General features: G+C 42.4%; 1 protein-coding gene across 3 annotated transcripts in view; it reads left to right on the forward strand.

Annotated features, from left to right (window-relative positions):
* The window catches only part of tgfbr2b (transforming growth factor beta receptor 2b), a 78,930-nt gene that overhangs the window by 39,835 nt on the left and 16,052 nt on the right, over nucleotides 1-23,043 (forward strand). For all 3 annotated transcript variants that reach the window (XM_059945410.1, XM_059945412.1, XM_059945411.1), the window contains exons 4-5: nucleotides 4,878-5,689; nucleotides 17,628-17,769. In XM_059945410.1, the coding sequence (XP_059801393.1) occupies nucleotides 4,878-5,689; nucleotides 17,628-17,769 (954 nt within the window). The remainder of the gene's footprint in view (nucleotides 1-4,877; nucleotides 5,690-17,627; nucleotides 17,770-23,043) is intronic.

A 23,043-nucleotide genomic window follows, 5' to 3' on the forward strand; every position in this document is an offset into this window, starting at 1 on the left:
TGGTGTTATTTTCCACTGTTCTCATTAATTTGCAGACAGCGTTCACCCGTGTTGACCCATCAAGTATAAGTACAAAAGTTAGGTTTTTTTAAAATAAGTAATGGTTCACTGGCAAAGAACAACTCAGGTGGAAAACACGCGAGGCTTTATCCACTGCCTATAGCTCTTGAGAGGATATTGCAATCTGTGTTTACAGTATCATTTGCAGTTATCTGCCTGGACTGTTTTACTGTCAGTCACTCCTTTAAGCCCTCTTGATTTGCATAAGGCAGTGGAGCAGAACTGAGCTGTTTGGCCAATCGAGTCTGCCCCAGCATTCCATCAAAGTTGATTTATTTGCCCTCTTAACCCCATTCTCTTGCCTTCTGATGCCCTTACTAATAACCTATCGACCTTCACTTTAAATATATACAATGACTTGAACTTCACAACTGTGGCAAAAAAAAACTGCACACACTTGCCACCCTCTGACTAAAGAAATCCCTGCTGATCTCTGTTCTAAAGGGACACCCTTCCTTTATGAGGCTGTGCTCTCTAATCCTGAACTCTCCCGCTATTAGAAACATTCTTTTCACCTCTACTCTGCGTAGGCCTTTCAATATTCGATAGGTTTCAGTGAGATTTCCCACCCCCATTTTTCTTAACTCCAGTGAGTACATGCCCAGAGGAATCTAATGCTAAGCATACATTTGCAAGAAAAAGTTTGTGAACACTCTGCAATTACCTGGCTCTCTGCGTTAGTTACTCATAAAATGTGGTTTGATCTTTATCTAAGTCACAATAATAGACTGCCTGAACTAGTAACACAGACAATTGTACTTTTCATATCTTTATTGAACACATTGTTTAATCATTCACAGTCCAGGCTGGGGTGCTGCAAGTCTGTGTCTTTGCTGTTGCTTTGCTGCACACTTGAGTGCTCGGTGATGGGTGCCGATGCCTTTTTTTTTGCTGGTGGGGGTGGGGATTGTTGCTTGCTGCCACTTGCGCGTGGGTGGGAGGGGAACTGGGGGGGACTTTGGGGTTCTAACATTTATCTGTCATTCATTCGTTGGGGCACTCCTCTGTTTTCGTGGATGTTTGTGAAGAAAAAGCATTTCAGGATGTATATTGTATACATTTCTCTGACATCAAATGTACCTTTGAAATGTATGTGAACCCTTGTATTTAATGACTGGTAGAACCTCCTTTAGCACTAATAACCTCCACCAAAAGTTGCCTGTAGCTGCTGATCAGACTTGCACAATGGCAAGGAAGAATTTTTAGACCATTTCTCCATCCAAAACTGTTTCAGTTAATGAATATTTCTGGGATACGTTGCATGAACAGCCCCCTTCAGGTCATGGCATAGCATCTCAAGTGGTTAAGGTCTAGATCCTGACTTGGCCATTCCAAAACACACATTTTCTTCATTTTAAACCATTCTGTTGTTGATTTACTCTTGCCTTTTGGATCATTGTCTTTTTGCATCATACAACTTCTATTAAGCTTCAGGTGACAGACTGCTACCCTGACATTCTCCTGTAAAATGTCTTGATACAATTTTGAATTCATTGTTCCCTCAATGACTGCAAGCTCTCCAAGTCCTGAGGCAGCAAAGCAGCCCCAGACCATGATGCTTCTTCCACCATGCTTCACTATTGGGACGAGGTTTTGGAGTTGGTGTGCAGTGCTCTTTTCCCTCCAAGCATAGCAATGTGTGTTTCTGCCAAGAAGTTCAACTTTTGTCACATCTGTCCACAGAACATTGTCCCAGAAGCATTGTGGAACATCCAGGTGATATTTTGCAAACCTGAGATGTGCAGCAGTGTTTTTTTTTTGGAGAGCAGTGGTTTCCTCGTTGGTGTCCTTCCATAAACATCATTCTTGTTCAGTGTTTTTCTTATAGTGGACACATGAACAGACTTCAGCAAATTCTAGAGATTTCCCTTGGGCCCTTTTTCACCTCCTTCAGCCTGTCACGTTGTGCTCTTGGTGTGATCTTTGCAGGATGCCCACTCCTAGAGAGAGTAGCAACAGTACTCCTTCATCTGTGACAATCTCTCTTACTGTGGACTGATGAACACTCAGGTCTTTAGAAATGCTTTTGTAGCCTTTTCCAGTTTCGTGCATATCTACAGTTCTCCAAAGGTCCTCTGAAAATTGTTTTGATCAAGGCATGATGCATATAAACACATCTTTCTCGAGAAGGGCAGGCTCTGTCAGTAACATGACTTAGTGTGCCTTTTTTATAGGGCAGAGCACCTCTACGACCCACATCTCCAAACACATCTCATTGATTCGAGCACTTGACTCCAAATTGCTTTCATAGAAGGCATTACCCCAGAGGTTCCCATACATTTTGAACCTAGACTGTGATTGTGTAAATGGTGAGCTCAGCATTGACAAGGAGAAGTACAAGTGTTTGTGTACTTAAACTAATATTTGTGTTATTAGTTTAGGCAGATTGTGCTTGTCTATTATTGTGACTTAGATGAAGATCAGACCAAATTTTATGAGTAATTAATGCAGAAAACCAGCTAATTGTAAAGGTTCACAAGCTTTTTTTTTGTAACTGTAAATTAACCCTGTTATCTTTCCTGCAATACCATGAATTCTTGTTTAGCAGCCTCAGCTGTGACACCTCGTCAAAGGCCTTCTGAAAATCCAAATAACCAACATCTACTGACTCATCTGTGTCTATCCTGCCTGTTATTTCCTCAAAGAATGCCAACAGATTTATCAGGAAAGATTTCCCCTTGGGGAAATCATGCAGCCCAACCAGGCTCATTTTATAATGTGCCTCCAAGTACCTCAACCTCATCCTAAATAAAGGACTTTAACATCTTACCAGCCACTGATGTTGGGCTAACTGGCCTGTAATTTCCTGTCTTTTGCTTCCCTCCCTTAAAGAGCGGAGTGGCATTTGCAGTTTTCCAATCTTCTGGAACCATTCCAGAATCTAGTGATTCTTGAAAGATCATTACTAATGCCTCCACAATCCCTTCAGCTACCTCTTTGAGAGCCCTAGAATGTGTGCTGTTTGGTCCACGTGACTTGTCTACCTTCAGACCTTTCAGCTTCCCAAGCACCTCCTCTTTATTATTGGTGATTACACTCAGCCCTGTCCGCTGACACTCTAAAATTTCTGCCATACTGCTAGAATCCTCCACAATGAAGACTGCCGCAAAATACTCCTTCGGTTCATCTGCTATTTCTTGGTCCCTCCAATACTACTTTGCCAGTGCCATTTTCCAGCCGTTGATGTCCATTCTTGTCTTTCTTTAACTCTTTATAACTGGGGGAGGAAAAAAACCTTCTGGTGTCCTCAATAGTATATATTATTGGCTAGATTACCTTCTAATTTCAGCTTTTCTCTCCTTATGGTCTTTTAGTTCCCTCCTGACTTTTAAAAGCTTCTCAATCCTCTGGTGCTGCTGTGAATTTTTGCTTTTATACTGGCTTTGACTTCCCTTGTTAGCCATGTTTGCCCCATCCTCCCTTTAGGAAGCTGCTGCTGCTTCTTTGGTGTGAACAGGTAGCAACTTGAACCACTGTTAGAAAGTCCTTTGTGATCCATGTAGTACCTACATTGGTCCTGTGAAGCTTAGTTGGTTTGATTCCTGGGCTGTTTAGTTCCATTGAAGGTGGAGTACTCTGAGCAGTGAGAGTACACAGGTAGTCCTTTCCACACACTTTTACAGGAAATGCTTTCCTCTTTGTTGTACCTTCTTGGGCCCACAGGATCTTCCAGGCATCTTGCACTCAGTGAGACCCCTTTTTACCGATGATAGAGGAAGGTACCCACTCTGCACACAGCCAGACATTGCAAGTGTAAATGTGATAATGATCCTATAATATGGAGTAGATGTTGGCCGAAACAAGAATGAGGCTTTGACGATTGAGAGACTTTTAAAAGAATGAGGCCTTTGACCTTTGAAATACTCCAGTGAAATCTTTTCAACTTAGACAAGCATTTAAAATCTCAACTGAAAGAAAACCTTTCTGACTGCCCAGCACTCCCACTTTGCCATGTGGGAATCTTCTCCCAAATTATGTATCCATGCCTTTTTTTTTGGCTGAGATCTTAAACCCATAACCTTCTGACCTCAAAGCAACATGGTGGCTTATGGAGTCTTAATTCAAGACAATGGAAGCGATTGATGAGATGTAATGGTTCCTTAATGTCAGGGGAGCTAGTTGGGATAAGCTCCCACTACCCATTAAATGCTCTTAATGGTGTGTGTCTCAAATAGCCTCTGACAATCAAGTCCTGCTCCTGGCCTTCATGTGTGGCTTAGCTACTAAGCCCGGTGAAACCATTTCTACTGACAGAAGAAGGGGCAAATGCGGGCTGTTAAAATGCCATATCCATGATTAACCCCAAGCAACAGAAGGCCTCATAATCTTTCCCGAAACCGACTTAATATTATAGACTGAACAAAGTTCCTGAAGATTATTGGAAAATGTAGCAGTTAAGTGGGCATTGACATGTTCCTCTGTGTTAAATTTCAACATCTAACTGTTTAAAGGTAAGCAGGGAAAAACCATCACTCTCCAAAAAAGGAAGTAAAGTTTCCCCTTCTCTATCCTTAAAGAGCCCAGGGATTAACCAGTTAGTGTTCAGTTGCTGACAGCCGCCAGAATGCTCGATTGATTCTTTTTTGCTCGAATGCTCCAGAGCTGGTCAACATTGATAAACTCTGATCCATTCATAAGATGTGTGATTTGTTCTTTTTTTGGTGTATTGTTTCTTCGGGGGAGATTCCACAGAACTGGGATGGTTAAATTTCGGGCTATGGTTTCTGTTTTTAATATTCAATTCAAAAGGGTGACTTTGAGAACTGATTGTGGTGGCTGTGTTTTGTTACAACTTTGCTGGTATCCATCTACTTTAGATATCCCAGTGGACGTGGAATCTATCACCAAAGTGATCCTCGTCACTCTCATCCCACTGCTCGTCATTGCTTTAGTGGTGACCCTCGGTTATTACTTGTACCGGGTCCAGAGGCAGAAGACCCTGAACAGAGAGTGGGCAAAGGATCAGAAGGTCAAGAAGGCGGGTCATCGGATCCGGGGGCCGATTGACCGGAGCGAAGGTTGCACCATCCGCCTGGACGATGACCAGTCTGACATCAGCTCCACCTGCGCCAACAACATTAACCACAACACCGAACTGCTGCCCCTGGAGCTGGATGGCATCGTAGGCAAGGGCCGCTTCGCCGAGGTCTACAAGGCCAAGCTACGGCAGAGCACCTCTGAACAGTTTGAGACTGTGGCCGCGAAGATCTTCCACTTCGATGAGTACGTGTCCTGGAAGAACGAGAAGGAGATCTTCTCTGACGTCAACCTGAAGCACGAGAACGTGCTGCAGTTCCTGACGGCAGAGGAGCGGGATACAGAAATGGGCAAGCAGTACTGGCTGATCACCGCCTATCACCCCCAGGGCAACCTGCAGGACTACTTGATGAGGCACGTTGTGAGCTGGGAGGATCTGTGCCTGCTAGGAGGGTCGCTGGCCAGGGGGATCGCCCACTTGCACAGTGAATACACCCCCTGTGGCCGGCCAAAGATTCCCATTGCCCACCGGGACCTCAAAAGCTCCAACATTCTAGTGAAGAATGACATGACTTGTTGCCTGTGTGACTTTGGCTTGTCATTGCGGTTGGAGTCATCTCTGTCAATAGATGACTTGGCTAACAGCGGGCAGGTAAGTGGAAGCCTTTATTTTTTCAAACTATCTCTGCTCTGAACTTGCACCCTTCTACCAATACCCTAATACCTCAGATATGGTTCTATCAAACGATTTTTAAACGTGCTCCTGAAAAACACATTAAAATGCAAGGCAGGCTTGTAACTGGCTCATTGCTGTTGGATTAATTAACAAACACCTTCCATTAGGTTTCTATTATTTTTGTTATTTGGAATTCAGTCTAATTGCAAAGCTGTAGGGAGCCTGATTCCAGACTGTAGTTTATACCCTGTGCAATTTAGGGATACAGTTACGGTACTAATTCTCTCTGCAATTCTACAGCATTAATCCTCTCCATTAACCTGCTGTTCTAATAGAACAGGAGTAACTCTATTCTGCTGTTTGTGGGATTCTTGGCTCCGAATGGTTTGAGCTTGTAGTGTGTTTTTTCAGGTTGCTTGCTTTGCCTTGGTTCATTTTGTCCCTTGGCCACAGTGGAAGGTCATCTGTTTGTCCCCATCCACATAGCTTTGCGCCTGCAATACCTCGTCATTGGTATCTGCCACTTTGCACTCGTTTCTGAGCCACAGTGCTGACTGAAATGTATCCCGCACCTAATCTATGCTACTAAGGCACTTCTCAGGCCTATTTTTAGGCTTGTCATTAGCTCCTCCGGAAGGATTTGGCATGTGCTAATTAGGAGCCTGACACCTGCAGATAAACTTTGGGAAAAGTTGTGTTGAAAAAAGCAGGTGCTTGAACCTGTCCAGGGCTCTTCAACAGTTCCTGGAGTCTCTGAGGAAAAGTCAGTTTAAAAAATAAATTTAGACAAACTTCCTGTGGAAATAGCCATCCTTCCCACCCAACCCCCCCCCCCCCCCAGTCAAATGATCACAGAAGCAAAAACTTCTGATTCTTTGTGTGTGTGAACTCTGTTCCATCTGGGTTTTTTTTTATTTACGTCATCATCATCAAATTTCCTTTCCTGTACCAACTCTGTTACGTGCCCATAAGCACAGGCCCCTTCCCTTGTGTTCTTGAAGTATCTGTTTTTGTCACTGACTAAATCACTGGAGAAATTTGTGGATGTGAAAGACTTTTTTTCCCGTCATGATGGACATTCTCTCGGCAAAGTCTTCCCAAAGTTGTGGTACATCAAGGTTCTATACTCTTAAAGACAATATAATTTCAATAACTTCAATGATGTTATTTACTTAAACGTGCTGTGCCTGACTGATGTACATCTTTACTGTGCAAGCACATTCTAGCTGATTAGACACCTCTGAAGGTTTGAAATTGAAACAAACTAATTCACACAGATTGTCTAAAAGCTTCTGAGGGAGCTAGATACCCAGGATTACTGTTAAGAGGGTTAACTCTCCAAAGTCACCGTTCAGTCAGAACGGCCCATCCAGCCTTTACTTTATATGAAGCATTCCAATCCCTGCACCCTCTCCGGTGCAGTCATATTCTCACCTGACCTGGATTAAACACATTACTCTAGTCGTGGCCTAAGCAATGTTTTATACCGTGACTTCTCGTACTCCTGTGTTCTACACTTGTTTAATGAGTGTACCTTGCCTACTTGCAGTACTATATCTAGAGATCTCCTTACTTTTCAGCCAAGGTTCCTCTGTTCCTCAGTACTCCCGGAGGCCTTGCCATGCAGCGCACACCTCCGAGCCCTGTTACACATCAGGATTAAGTTTCATTTGACTTTGTTCTGCCCAGCTTACCAACTGGTTGATGGCATTCTGTGTCCTGAAGCTCACCTCCCCACTATTAACTGCACTACTGATTTTTAAAAAATCTCCTCTGTGAACTTAACTGTACCGAGGTGTCTCCTCACTAGAGTCAACATCCTAGCAGACCTCTTCTGCACTCTTGAGTCTTTCAAGGGTATGATCAGTATTGAGCACAGTTTTTCATCTGAATGCAATCTGTCTTTGAGAAAGGCACTTGCTTCTATGCCTCAGTAAACAAACTATAGATTAATTGCTTCCATTTCACAAGTTATCCTATCACCTGCATTCAACTCCATCTCCTTGGTTACCACACATGAATTAAAATATCATGATGCATTTTATAGTTTTCCTTATTCTTCTTAATGAATGGACCAACCCAACTCATTTGTGTGTCTCTTCCCTTGTCAAAATGTTCTTGCCATGTATGGTGTTTTTTTTCAGACTTGTAAACAATATCCTGTTTTCTCCATGCCTTGAGAGATCAAAAAGAGCAGTGATTCTCATTCTGTCAAACGCTACTGTAAGTCTCCTTTCAGCCTGAGAACAGCCATGCACCTCCTCTCCTGTCCCTTGGCCAGATTCATACTCACGTTGTCATGGTCCATTTCATCCAATTGTGCTAATGTGCTTATGGTGCTGGTGCCTTGAGAAGCATCTCTGAAAGCCACATGCACAGCATATTAGGCTTCGTCTGGTGAGGGGTTTGCTATTTGTCACTCAATTAATGTCACTGTCTTGCGCTAATAAACGAGGGTAAGCAGGCGTTCAGCCAGCAGATCGATGCTATTTAATAGTCGTGGCGTGTGAATGAGCTGCTTGTGTTACTGTTGTGGAACCTGCCACTAGTTCAAAATTAAGTCATCCATCCAGAAGTAAGCAAGCAGGAAATCTCTCAAGCGCTTTTTAAACCGTCACTGTAGATTATTTGTCCGTGTATGATTTCACTGCGATGTATATATTTTCTTCAGTTATTGTTGTGACGTAGAAGTAGATCTTAGAATCATAGAGCAAATTTGGCCCACCAGCCTCTGCCAGCATTTTAAAACGGCCATCCCTATTGTTGCACAGACTGCCTGTCCCACAAGGCTGCAGCTTTTTTCTGTTTTAAGTTACACATCCAGTTAAAACAGAAAAAAGCTGCAGCCTTGTGGCTGTGACTATCAGAAGAGGTGCGTGGTTGGAGGAAGAAATCAGATTCAGTAGTAACTTTCAGAACAGAAGTTACACGTCCAATTCTGTTCTGAAACTTACTATTGAGTCTGATTTCTAACCCCCGCCCCCCCCAGCTCATTCTGATAGTCCGTTTCTAATGACAACAGGCCACTTGAGTTCAAAATATTCTCCTGTCCCAGCTGTGTCTGTGGCCACCTTACCACGCTGTCCTCTGTGTGTCTCTGGAAACGTTCCCTCCTTATCAAAGCACCTCGTGATAACTTCTACTGAATCTGTCGCCAGTCATTTACTTCCTCGTCTTATGCACATTGGAAAGTTGGTTCCTCTTTACTGGTGGCAAGAATTTGAAGGGGTGGGGGGTGTCTGAAGAATGCTCAATATTGAAAGGATGACCAAATGGGGGTGATCGTTCAGATATTGGTCCTGTGGTATTGTAAGTGAAGTGCTAACATGCAGGAGGGTAGTTACAGGAGCAAGTGTGGGTGTCATCTTGGACATACATACACAGGGTATACATGCCATGAAAATTGGCTCTTTCAGCAGCATGTTGTATTACAAACGCAAGTTAACAAATTTAAGTTAACTCAAATTATGCATGAGTTGTACAAAGTAGACATGATGACCTAGTACAATACTGAAGAAATATAGTCCAAGGTAGTTTAAGGATTTTTCAGGTCAAGAGGAAGCGGACCATCTGAGCTCAATTTTCATGCCTTGGCTTTATATCCCTCGATGCTCTGTCCAGCCAAGCTTCTCCTGCCTCAGCTCTGTCTTTGTAGATTGCTCTTTATAATCTCAGCACATCTGAAGCAAGTGAAATGTTTTGAAGTGCAATGGATTACAACAGCCACTTAATTGGAACAATTCTTAAAGAACAAAACCTGATTGAGTAAATAGCATTTATTTGGGACACTCTGAGGTTTAATTGGCCCATGAGACTATGCCAAACAGATGCATGTACTTCTGGGGCTTTAGACACTAAACTGCGCTTAGAGTGAACAGTTTTTAAATAGCGTCATTTTTGTGCTCATGTTCAAAAAGCAGTGATTTTTGTGACTGGTAGTTGTTGAGAAATGAGCAGTAAGATTAATCAGAATTGTTTTGCTCACTGCATTTTCAAGCATTTGGGCTTGGAGATGCCAGAAACACCGCAGAGTGAAAATATAATGATTTCACTCCTTCGAGTTAGGAGCATAAAAGAACTGGAAGGTATCAGCAATCATCTTGAATGACAATGAAAATGAAGATTGGGATGATGTGATCACCAATAGCATTGTATGAAGGCAGTCTGTTATCTACACCAAGAGTCTGCACTAATTTGGTTCAATTACATTTAATCAAAAAAAATGCGGCAGCTTACAGGTACACTGAATGAATTCCTCAATCGATAGCAATCAGGAACTAACGCATAGTTTTATAGTACTGTAGTAGGATTGATAGTGTTCCAATTTATTCTGTATTTTGTTATTCAGTTAAATGGTAGTTTTTTAAAATAAATCTTTTTAGCTGATGCCATGAAACTTCAACTAATTGGGCAGCTGTTTAACTGGACCAAGATGTACTGGACCTGATGTGTCCCAATTTACTGGAATCCCCTGTACTTCAAAAACTTGTTTGTTATCGTATGCACAAGTACTGTACATGTATACACAGATGTCATGAAAAATTAACTTGACTGTCGCAGGGCAGGCACATTGCATCATATAAGCAGCAGCCACAAGAAAGACCCAAAGCAACAGAAGTCATTTGGGTTTGCAGAGCGTCGCCGATGAAAATCTTACACCAGAACAAGTCTACAATGCTGATTTGTTTTTGTACCTTACATATTAACCTTCAAGTAAAATACAGATAGTGCACTGTAACCTTTTAATCAAAACACACATCGTAGGTACAGACTGAAAGCCTGCCGTTGTTTGTTGTTGTTCAACAGCTGATTCAGGTGTTCTCCCAATGCTGTTGTGCTGCTTTTGTTAGCCTGCACACATTATGTTTGCATTGTATTAATGGTATGTAATAATTTTTACTGTTAAGTACATATGTGTGATGAACAAGTGTGAGATGAAGACTGCTTACCAGTAGCACTTAAATACAGTCAGAAATGATGGCAACCCCGAGCTATCTCACTATATATTCCAAAGCAGTCGAAACACTGCCAGCCCCAGGCAATTTGGATAAGGGGTACTCAACCTGTACTGCAATCTTTTGACATAGAGCAAGTTTCAGCATACAACATTCCAACGATGATCTGAAAAGCTTCCTCAGTTGTTTGAGGGAGAATATGGCAGAGTAGGGGTGGTCTGCCGCGTTCCAGTTCCCTCCCTCTGAAAGAAAACCATTGGCCTTTAACTTCACATGAAGTGAAAGGCAGATACCTGGTTTAAATTCTCCATTGATGTGACAATTCCCCGTTTAACTGGGACCACTCCGCCAAATGTCTGGAGGAGTACCGCCGTGAACCCACAGACTCCTGGCTAATGTTTTTTTTACTGCCTCCGCTGATTTGCTGAAGCCAAGACTTCCAAAGTATTGACAGCATATGGATCTTCTTCTAATCCACTGCCGTGAACAATATAGTCCTCTCATGGCTGGCTTCGTCCCTATTTTGCAGCTGGAGCGTTCCTCAAAGCACATAAACCTGAGCTCTAGCCTTGTAGCCCCGAGTGGCATTAACATTGCACTTAGCAGCTAAGTGTCAGACCAAATCTGTCTTTTAATAAAAAAAATAGCATTCATTCTGTGGATTTTAGCTAATACTTCTTAATAATGAGTCATTGACTTTCAAGTATGCTAAGCCTTTCTGTGAGCCTATGCTGCGGACCACACACCCACCCCATCCTCTTTCCCCTGCACTGGTCTTAGAAACCGCTTTTGCTGCAATGTGCAGATTGTGGAAATCCCAGAGTATTGTTTGGTATGATTAGACTAAATGCAGAAACGGGTTCAATCATCATTGTGTAAAGGAAAAAGACCCGGTTGATTTCAACTCACTGAAGAGCAGTGGAGTTGAGAAAATGTTTGATTTGGCCTCCCTCGCCCCATGCCTTCTGTGGTGAACTATGTGCCTGTCGGGACACGCCCCCTGCTGACTGCTCCTGTGGCTCCTCCCACAGGCCCCTGTATAAAGGAGATCTGAGGTCTGACGCTCGGCCTCAGTCTCCAAGACATTGTATGATAGACACTCACTCCTGGTTCCTTCTTCCAGTCAATAAAAGCCGATATCTCGCCTTACGTCTCAGTGTGAGTTATTGATGGTGCATCACCTTCCCTCCCACTTCTTTGTTGTTGGCCTTATCACATGCCCGGATCAAAACAAAACCACGTGACATGGCATCTCAGTGATGTAAAGTACCCTCTTCTCATTGTTACCATCAGGCTGGAGGTGCAGAAGCCTTAAAGTCTGATACCACCAGATTCAGGAACCGCTCTTTTCCTATAACCATCTGGTTCTTGAACCCTCCCTCAGCAATGGAACACTAGAAATCACAGTCAGTTACCAGTGTACAGAATGCAGATCCCAGACCGCAGTCCCAAGTCAGTTCTTTACTGCGGGTCCGTTACTGGGATACAGACTGAGCACTGATGATTGGGGTGTGTACTGTTGCTCCACTGACCCGCGTGTAGATAGTAGCTGCAGTCACCGACTCTAATCCGATTAGAGTCGGTGACCACAGCTCGAGAACTGATTTCTGGGTCGCAGGTCCTTTCAACCATACCAGAACTGGAGTTGGTGACTAGGTGGTCAGGTCTGGTCCATCGTTCACTCACAACTTGGCTGATCTGTAACCTAACTCCGCATACCCAACTTCTCCCCCATGATATTGGATATCAAAAATAAACCAAGCCAAGAGTTGGAACTAACTGGGCCTCAGCAGGACAGTTGTGAATCTCTGCCACCCTTTGCACATTGAAGTGTTTTTGTTTTGGCTTCAGTCTTGAGGCAAAGAAGTTTACATTGTCTGCTAAACTTCCAATCTAATAAGAACAGGTTCTCTCCAGTTTCAGTTATAATCTCAATCAAATCTGAATTTTGGGGATTATCTTCATATTTATCCATGCAATCCCTTCTCTAACTTAACCCTTTGATTTCAAGTAAAATCTACATAGTATTCATTCTAAAGGTTAAGATAAGAATGCATAGATAAATGTGAAGTTAATCCTTGTCTGTGGCATCCAGTGTAAACATAATGCACATCTTAAAATGTGATATTAATGTAAATAGCCCGGTGTTCTTAGTGTGATCCAACTAGGGCTTTATTTACATACCGTGCATCCTGAAACTCTCAGTCTTCCATTCACCTTTCAACTATTTTCTGTTCTTTGATCTATTTCTTTGTATACTGTTGTGGCACAATGGCCAGTTTTGATTACTGCTCCTGTGAAATAGAATTTTTCCTGTACCAGTGGAATGCAAATCTTCACCACAAATTTTTAAAAATCTGTCTTTTGTTTGTTTATACATTCTGAAATTTTCATTTTTTTCCGTCTAGGGTTTCTGATGAAGGGTCTCAGCCCAAAACATCTGCGCTTCCATCCTTTCCATACCTGGCCTGCTGAGTTCCTCCAGCATTTTGCATGCTTTACTCTTCCATTTTTTTAAAAGTTTTGTTCCGTTCGGAGGCATCTTATTGGATTTGCCAAATAGGATATTTTTGGTTGCTTGGAATGAAGATTAGTCAAGGATTAACATCCTGTCTCCATATGGCACAACTGAATTGAAGTCAGTAATGAAAACTTGAACATTGAAAACAATGTTGAAATGTGTCAGTATGTCCTGAGTTCTCCCCCCACCACTTAGTGACCAGCACACATCGCAGACCAGCTGAGTCTCTTCAGCATTTTGAAATCTATACGTAATACTCCTTTTATAAAAGTATATATAAATGGTAGTGAGAATCCTACCAGGTTGACATTGGTCTTTCAGCTTGAAGCTTCATCGATCTTGGCCCGTGTGGTATAGGTATTTTCTGTGAGACAGGAGGACTTCAAGGTGGGGGGGGGAGGGGGGGTGTATGTGTGTGTGTGTGTGTGTGTGTGTGTGTGTGTCTCACCTAAAACCCAAATCTTAAGCCCAGCTCTTTTTACTTTTCAATGGTATTAACTAAAGTTATTTTTGTTTTTTCTGTGGTTTGATAACCTGTGCTTGTCTGTTTCCTGTGGCACTTCTAACACATCAATCTGTAGCCCAGGTGAGATGAGCATTGCCCCAGCACACTTGCCTCCCGTTTCATTTCAGCAAGAGCACCATTTCAGTCATTCTGGGCAATACCACTGGGGTACTATGTTTCTCACAGGAAGCATATATTGCACACGTGTTTTTATATTTCCGGGCCGGATTCCTTTGACTCTTGAATATTCCTTCTGTAACTCCTGGATGGGGTCCTTCAGGAGAAAGGCTGGACCTCTGATTCACAGGGCTCTCGCCTGAGCTTGGTGTTCCGTGCATTTTCAAGCTGAATGGTGTTCTTAAGCATTCAAGGTCCTTGCAGCCGTCCCTTCTTAGTGGTGATGTTTTAATAAGGAACCCTGCCTGCAGGCACCATTCACAACCCAGAAATGTCCCAGTGCACTGCAAAACCAATTAAGATGCAAGTATTTTCTAGTATTGATGTAAACATGGCAACTAATTTAAACACAGCAAGGTCCTGAAAACAACAATGGAATGTATCTTCAAGCAATGCTTTAAATGATATTGCTTAAAGATTAAATGTTAATTAGAGCATCGATGAGAAGCGTGTCAACCCCGCTCTTCCAGAAAGGGTCAAGCGTTACGGGCTTCTCTAGCTCAGAGAACAGACATGATCCTGATTTTTCAGTCTCTCTCAGGAAGTGCATTTTGGTATTGGTTCAAAGAATTCTTTATTTCAAAAATAAACTTTAATTCATAATTTAATAGTAATACAAAAGAGAAAGCAATACAAAGCTTAAACATTTGTCATTAATACATTCAGTAGTGTTGGCTTGCTTTTTCAAACCACAGTACCATCACTGCTTGTGTGGCTCCCTATGGTGATGTGCCATTTCAGTGTCCCCACCCAACTCGGCCGTTCCAAGGGTTGCAGAGAAAGGAGCGTAGACTGTGGTCCTGCCCCACTGAACTATCAGTGCACATTTTCCTCCAACCTGCAATGTATCAGTTGGTAGCATGCCCTGATGGGCGTTTCACACTCTCCACAACATGACACCTTAGTTCAAGGATATCGCACTGCTGTCACAGCATTTGATATCGACAGTCATAAGGGGCCTGCCATGGTGTTGTGTAACCACATTTAAATTCAGTTGTAATCTTTGTGAAATTATACCACTATTCATCTGAGTTGAACAGCTTGTGCCAATAATATCACAAAAATGGTACTGTGTAAACTCGGTTATGGTAAAGTAGAATTGCGTTTGCATTAATGGAGACGCAAAACTACTGGGAGTGTGGTAATGCCAAGAGAAACCAACTTTATGCAACCTTTATGCAACTTTCATGACTGTGCTTCGGACTAAAAGGTACGACCCTGTTAATGTGGGCTGGGTTGTGGTGTTTGCATGTGAGCTTGTGAAATATAAAACTGATTGCCCAAGCTAAAGCGTCCAGAAGGTTTGTAGCTGGGGGGTGGGGGGGTATGCTTTGCCTTGGTAAGGAATTCCTTTACAAACAATAAGAAGTTGGAGAGCAGCACACGGTCTGCTGGAGGGATGCAGTGTGTCAAACTTCATGGGAGGGGGGTGGGGGAGGGAAGGAAATAAATTGTCACCATTTCAGATTGAAACCTTGCATTATGACAGCTGCATGGCCCGCTGAGTTCTTCCGGCAGACTGTCTTGTTGCTCTACATTCCTGCATTTGTAGTCTCTTGTCGCCAGTAACAGGTTGTGAGTTGGATTTTACATCGATTGAAGCTTCTTTTTGGCCAACAAATTGGGAGCCAGTTCATTTAAAGACCTGTTTGATGTCCTTCCTGTTAAAATGTATCTTTCTAGGAAGTGGACAGTGCATGTAAGATTGTGTGAAGCAGTCCATTTGACGCCCATTCACTCCTAGTTCATCATTGTTCAGTATAGAAGTAATGAGGCCCAATGTATCAAGTACCACAGGCAAGAACTTAAGAAATAAAATCAGGAGTTGGCCAAATTGTCCCTGAAACTACCTCCACCATTTACTGAGATCACAGCTGATTCAAACATGGCTTCAGCATCACTTTTTTTTTGCCCTCTTCCCGTGCCCCTTGACGTCTTTGCAGTCTAAATATATTGAATGATTTGTCTTTCACAGCTTCTCAGGGTAGAGAAGACTTGAAATTCACAATCCGTCAAGAGAAGTTTTCTCCCCTCAGCTTCATTTTGACCTCGTGTTCAGAAACTGTCTTCTAGTTCTGGATAGCCCCACTGGGGGAGTCTTCCTGCAATCAATTCTCATTCTTCTACCAAGTCCAATATGAAGGAGATGCAATCCCAATGAGGGGGGAAAAGGATTGATTGCTATGTTTGCTAATTACTCATCAGCTTGAATTTCCTCTTTCCAAAACTGAATTCCTGCTGAATGTTTAATATTGATTTGTTTCACCTTTACTGTTGGACAATTTCAAAAAAAGACGAGGGAACTTCAAGTAGCAGCATTTCATAGTAATGTCATTGATAAGGAAGTTGTTTATCGACCAACTGAAAGAAGATTGTGACTGTAGATAATAGATTATTATCTTTCAAGAAGGAGCTAGATAGATATCTGATGGATAGGGGAATCGAGGGATATGGGGACAAGGCAGGGACTGGGTATTGATAGTGAATGATCAGCCATGATCTCAGAATGGCGGTGCAGACTCGAGGGGCCGAATGGTCTACTTCTGCACCTATTGTCTATTGTCTATTAGATGTAAAGGTTTCACAGGCACATATCTAAAACTTCCTATCTAGCCATCTCGATAATTTAAAAAATTGAAATTCATTTTATTTTAATTCACTGCCTTTCATTTTGTTTTCCCGCTTTACTTGAGGTTCTTGGCATTCTAGATAGTCCAATGCTGTTGTATAATAACCTTGGTCACTATCCATTGTTATTGTGATGTATTCAAATGGGGGCTTGTCACATGTCCAGACAAGAGGACTCTGAGGTGGATGCAAGAAGCCCTTGGTTTCACCACCTAAGGAAATCTTGCTCCTTAAAACAGCCTATGCTGCTGAAAGAGCTTACTTAATGTATAGAAATTATACATTGACCCCGTTTAAAGTTGGCCTACTTTACTAATTAGTTTATTTATTTAGAAATACAATGTGAAATAGGTGCTTCTGGCCCAATGAATGGTGCAGCCTAGCAACCCTAGCCTAATCATGGTAGAATTTACAATGACCAATTAATCTGCAGGACTGTGGGAGGAAACCAGAGCACCTTGAGGAAACACACATGGTCACAAGGAGAACATACAAACTCCTTACAGATGACGTCTGAATTGAACTCCAAGCTCTGATGCCCAAAGCTGTAATAGTCACTCCAACAGCTTCACTCCCGAAACAAGCTCGATGTCTCGAGCCAAATTGAAATCTTTCGTCAGTCTCCTGAAAGCAGTTGCAATTGGATACAAAGGGGCCATTAATCAGGAGAATTTGACTTGACTTTGAAATAGTCAGTGGGAGCAGTAACATATATATTTCTGGGAATATAACATGGACACACATCAGCACCCAGGCAATGATCAGCCGTCTTACCTGGTCATCCCAGATTGAATGCCTTTCAGCCCATGACCCACACCCATACCACAAGAACGAGAACAGAGAAAGTCCTAGTGGAATGCCTCCATAAAGTTAACTCGTGTCTGGCTTTGCACAACTCTCTCAATAGCAGTGGATCAGGAGAGAAGATTCCTTACAGATTTCATGCAGGGAGAAAGGAAGTTGGTCAAGGTTATGGATAAAATTTTAATTAACTAAAGACCTTAGTCTAAGGATAAGTTAATTTAAATCAGGGTATTAGTCGTGTGGGGTTTCCTTCTGCTTCTTGTAAATTTTATAACATTCCAATGACCGGCTTGACAATTTTTACCTATTTTATGTACCTTGTAGGTTGGCACAGCCAGATATATGGCCCCTGAAGTGCTGGAGTCGCGCATTAATTTGGAGGACATTGAGGCGTTTAAGCAGACAGATGTGTACTCGCTGGCACTCGTACTGTGGGAAATGGTATCGCGATGTACAGCTGTTGGCGGTGAGTGGCTTTAAAACTCTTATCGTAAAACCTCAAAGAGACTGGCATTTATAACAAAGATCCTTGTGATCGCCACAAAAAGGAGAAGCCATCATATGTACCAATAAATGTTCAGTTAGTCATTCTCTTGGCTGTTTGATAAAACATGAACTGAGAAACAACATGACTCCTTAGATCAACGTAAACCCTTTTATTATCTCCACTAGTTGAGGAATTTGGTCAGTATGTTAATTATCACAGCTGTTTTTTCACCACTGTTTGGTTAGAAAGACTGAACATTGCATTTCAGCAGTTATTAACCTGAAACTGCTTTTCCAATGGCAAATATTTCTTTGAAGCCGAGTGCCATTTTAGAAACATAGAAATCTACAGCACATTAAGGCCCTTCAGCCCACAATGTTGTGCCAACCATATAACCTATCCTTGAAGCTACCTAGAATTTCCCTACTGCATAGCCCTTTATTTTTTTAAGCTCCATGTACCTAAGACTCTCTTAAAATACCCTATTGCATCCACCTCTACCACCATCGCTGGCAGTGCATTCCACGCACCCACCACTCGCTGTATGAAAAAAACTTGCCTCTGACATCCCCTCTGTACCTATTTCCAAGCACCTTAAAACTGTGCTCTCTCACGTTAGCCATTTCAGCCCTGGGAAAAAGCCTCTGACTATCCACACGATCAATGCCTCTCATCATCTTATACACCTCTATCAGGTCACCTGTCATCCTCCATCGCTCCAAGGAGAAAAAGCCAAGTTCACTCAACCAAATGTCAGACAACAAGCTTATGCAGTCTGTCCCTAAAAGAAATACTGAAGGCCAATTGGATAATCACAAGAATATGGCTTAACCATAGTCTGGGAGGGAAGGTGCAGTTACTGTTCTAAGTATGACTTATTCATCAGACTAATAACTTCCCTTTCTCGTGCTGACTGTTGCTCTTTTCCAGCCAAGTTCTATTGTTACTGACATTTGTGTACGGTGAGAGGTGTTATGCTTAATCTCTTTCTAATGCAGTCACAGAATGTGCGTCTTTATTGCTGTGCATGCAGAATACAGGCAGTGCTGGGACGTGGTGAAACTGGAACATTTAAGAATGAGAAGGATACATTTAAAGGGAAGCTGGAGAGGTTCATGAAGGAAATGGAAGGTGGGGTTTGACTGAGCGGTATGGGAAGCGAATTGAGTGGTCCATCTTTGTGTTGTACGTGGCACTGAAGTGTTAACTGGTTACAGAAGTGTGCAAAAATAGCACTGATTAAATGAAATCTGAAGTGGTGGTGTTAGGACATGGAAGAGTATAGATCTTTCAGCCCATGGTGTGTTGATTTATATAACCCTACTCCAAAGTCAATCCATCCCCTCCATCCTGTATAGCTCAGAACCCTCCATCTTTTCTTTCACTCATGTGCCTCTCTAAGAGTCTCTTAAATGTCCTGAATGTAATAACCCCAACCATCTCCTCCAGCAGTCATTCCAGGCACCTGCTGCTCTCTCTGTATCATTTCTAAAAAAAAATCTACCTGTGACCTCTTCCTAAACTTTCCTCCACTCAACTCAAGAAGAAGTCTTCTTGTATTGATCGTTGCTGTCCCAGGAAAGGGTATTGGCTATCCACTCTGCTTCTAGTCTTTTACATCTCTATCAAGTCACCTCTCGTCCTCCATTCTGAAGGGGGAAAAATGCCTTGGCTCGCTCAACCTCTCCACGTAAGATGCGTTCTCCAACCCGGGCAGCATCCTAGCAAACCTCGTCTGTGTCCCCTCTACTGCTTCCACACCCTTCCTAAGGCAGCCAGAACTGAACGTGGTATCATGAAAAATTCAGGAATAAGGCTCTGGTGTCGAGAAAGCTGCTTCAGAGCAACAAATGTCAGTGGCCCGCTGTCTTAAATCGACACCACCTTGTAAATGGAGGCGCTGACACAGCACAGAGCAAAGGCTGAAGCTATTGTTAAGTCAGTGACTAGCCGTGACGGAACTGGAGCTCTCTGCTTGGCACTGCATTTTCACGGCTGTTTACTCAGACGCTGAACATTAGAAATCTCTTACCAGGGCCACGCACTATCATGAGTTAAGATCTCCCCTTAATCCATTTGTTCAAGTTGAATGGGATTTTATTAACTGGATCTGCCTGAGGGCATTTTCCCTTTTTTAAAAAAAAATTCTTTTTTTTACCAGATAACTATGTAGTTATCAGTCAACAAAATGTGTACTTGTGTTTCAGTATTGCTCCACCTACTGAATTACATTGCAGATTAGAAGTAGCCTGTGCCTACGGCTATATGGAACCAAAGGCCACTTTGTAACAGAAACAATCATGGTGCTAGTGTTGAATCAAAATTGCCTTGATTCCAGGACTATCTCCCACGAGCAACAATAAAAAAAAACACACACACACATACACAACGTCTGTTTCCTGTAGTTCTGGCATTGCAGCAAGTAAACTTCCGTCCCTGTGATGTCTTTCTCCCTGCCGTCTTATCAACCGATCTCTAGTTTCAGACGCACCCGTCTGGGACGTGTCCAGACATGGGGTCGGTCACTGCAATAATTTTCTTTGGTGGTTTTTAAACTTCTCGACATTTGTTTTTTTTTCAACATGAGACGGTTTTAAATTGCTTATTAAATGTGGGTTTTGTTTGACACACACTGCTTGTGTTTTATTTTTGAAACGCGAGTTGGTCCTAATAAAGAGCAAGGTGGTGTTGGCAGCGTGACAAGGAAAGGAATGACTTGTCAGAGTATCCATGCACTTAACTATTTTTGTCACTTGAGTAACTAGCCTCATTTTACCAGTTCACAACATCGTGTTCCGATCCCTCCATGCAGTTGCTCCTTGCTTCCTCTGTAACCTGTGGCCTTCCAAGATCCCGGCGAAGGATCTCTGCCCAAAACATCCACACTTCATAGATGCTGCTTGCCCTGCGGAGTTCCTCCGGCATTTTGCGTGTGTTGCTCTGTGTCAGTAGAGTCTCTTGTGTTTGTGATTTTTGTGCCTCCTGCCGTCTTTGTGATCCTTCAATTCCACATACTGTGCTTGCGTCTTTCGTATTGCTCTGTCTGGGCAACCGGGCCTTCAGTCACCTAGCCTGCAGAGTTTTACACCTGTTCAGGTCATGGTAATTTGGCCTTTCAGATTTTATTTTGTGGGGGAAGGGGAGGATGAAGAAAATAAATAAACATAATGCATATATCGAGAACAAACCTAATTTACTAAAGGCGACGATTATGGGCTACCAATTCACAGTGGGAGGCCAGTAAAGGGATTCACTTTGGTAACTGTTAGGTCGGCCTTTTCTATTCATCTATAACATACTTGTATGCTACATTACCAGACAATTTAACGCCCATTTCAGGTTAGTTAAAACAATAACTCTTTTACTTCTGCCTACAATACAGTCAGATTTCCATTGCCCAAATACTGTGCACACCTAGGGCATTACTGTTGGAGAGATTGTCCCTTATGGACATTCAAAGAGGGGATAAAGGGTTTGTTGTGTGGAAAAATGTGAAGTGGACTGTAATCTCTAGTTTTCTGGCTAAGGATTTCTTCCTGATTTTCTTCTTTAAAAACTACTTTGAACATGCCTTTCAAGCTTTGTATGAAGTTGATGGCTGTGCTGTACACTACTGTGGGAGAAGCCACTACATTATAAACTGTGAATAAATGGGAGTTGTTATTGTCGCAGATTGGTAGTGCTCTCAGAAACAGATAAACTGGATTATTTCCATGAGTTTATTTTAAAGTAACATTTTAACACGTATAAGTAACATTTTAGCCCTTTGGATTCTACAGCAGCAAGATAGCACTTCCATGACAGTATGTAAACAAGTTTTTTTTTAAAAAGGAGAGCGTGGCCTATAATGATAAGATCCTCCTGTGATGCAATTACTAGGGATATTGGCAAAGATGACGAATTCTTGTTTGTAACCTAATAACGCTGTCTTCTGTTTGTCAGTATACACAGAAAGAGAGATACTTCAAAATATCTTTAAATTTAAAAAAACACATACACTTTAGAATAATTACACCAAAAAATATTAGAACTATTCCTCCTCCTGATCATCTGTTGATCACCAGCTAAAGCAGCTTGTAGAGTTTAACTGGTGAATGTATTCTGTTCGAGTCCTAGGTCCTCAACCAACCCTCTGTATCTGCTTTTTAACTATATCCTTCCATTTTCTGTAGTCATCCACACTTACTCCATTTTTGATCGTTTGATACAAACTCCTCTTACTTTGCTTTACCCTGTTGCATATATTTCTCCATCTACAACATCCACAGTCTAAAACTGGAGAATTCCCCCAACTCCTTTCCTGTTTTGCAATGTGATTAGTTGGAATTTCATCCACTGCTCTTAAACAGATTCATTTATGTTAAGATCTAGTTCAGCTGGTAGTATTTCTCCAATTTAAGCCTTAACTCCTGGTCTGCATTTGTGTGCGATAAGCTCTAGAGGGTGGGTTTGGAAGGGCATGGACTTCTAGGGGGTTTGTGAGGCTCTAGAAATTAGACAGATGAGGTGGAAAATGCCAAAGATATTTGACCAAGGATGGGCTTTTTCAAATTGAGACCTTTGGTGAAACAAATAAAATGTATGTCAGTAGCACAGAGTGAGGGACAAGTAGGATTTAGGGAGCATTAAAATACAGTAAACAATGTTGTGGATCCAGAGTGGTTTGAGCAAGCCTTGCTGGTATGACGAACAGTGTGTTTCAAGTGTGCGTCCATGTAGGATGACTCTCTTGACGTTCTGTGGTTACAGGGAGAACACAGGAGATGGGGTTGCGAAGGCTAATAAATCAGCCATGGTTGAATGGTGGAGAAGGCTCAATGGGCCAGTAGCCTGCTGCTCCTATAGCTTGTGATCCACAGTCTCTTGTGTCCTGTTCTGAAAATGTTCGGGTTGCATTATTGAGTCATGCTTCATTTGTTTTGTGCTTTGCCTGTTGGTTTACCAGAAGAATGTCTCCAATTCCAGCCATATCTCATACTGTGGGAGATCTGCCCTTGTGCCAATCACAGAGATCTCTGATATTAATTTTGCTCGGCCAGCTTTTCCTTTTATGCTATATTTGTTTTGTCATTGGTTTCAGTTAAATGCAGCACATTTTCTGTGGCCTCTTAAACCCATGATGTTCCTCACTGAATCCAGAGTTGTGTGGTAAAGAACACAGAAATCAACAGCACATTACAGGCCCTTCAGCCCACAATGTTGTGCTGACCACGTAACCTACTCCAGAAACTGCCTAGAATTTTCCTACCGCAT

This window comes from Hypanus sabinus, chromosome 20, assembly GCF_030144855.1.
Source record: "Hypanus sabinus isolate sHypSab1 chromosome 20, sHypSab1.hap1, whole genome shotgun sequence".
In the NCBI taxonomy this organism is placed as follows: Eukaryota; Metazoa; Chordata; class Chondrichthyes; order Myliobatiformes; family Dasyatidae; genus Hypanus; species Hypanus sabinus.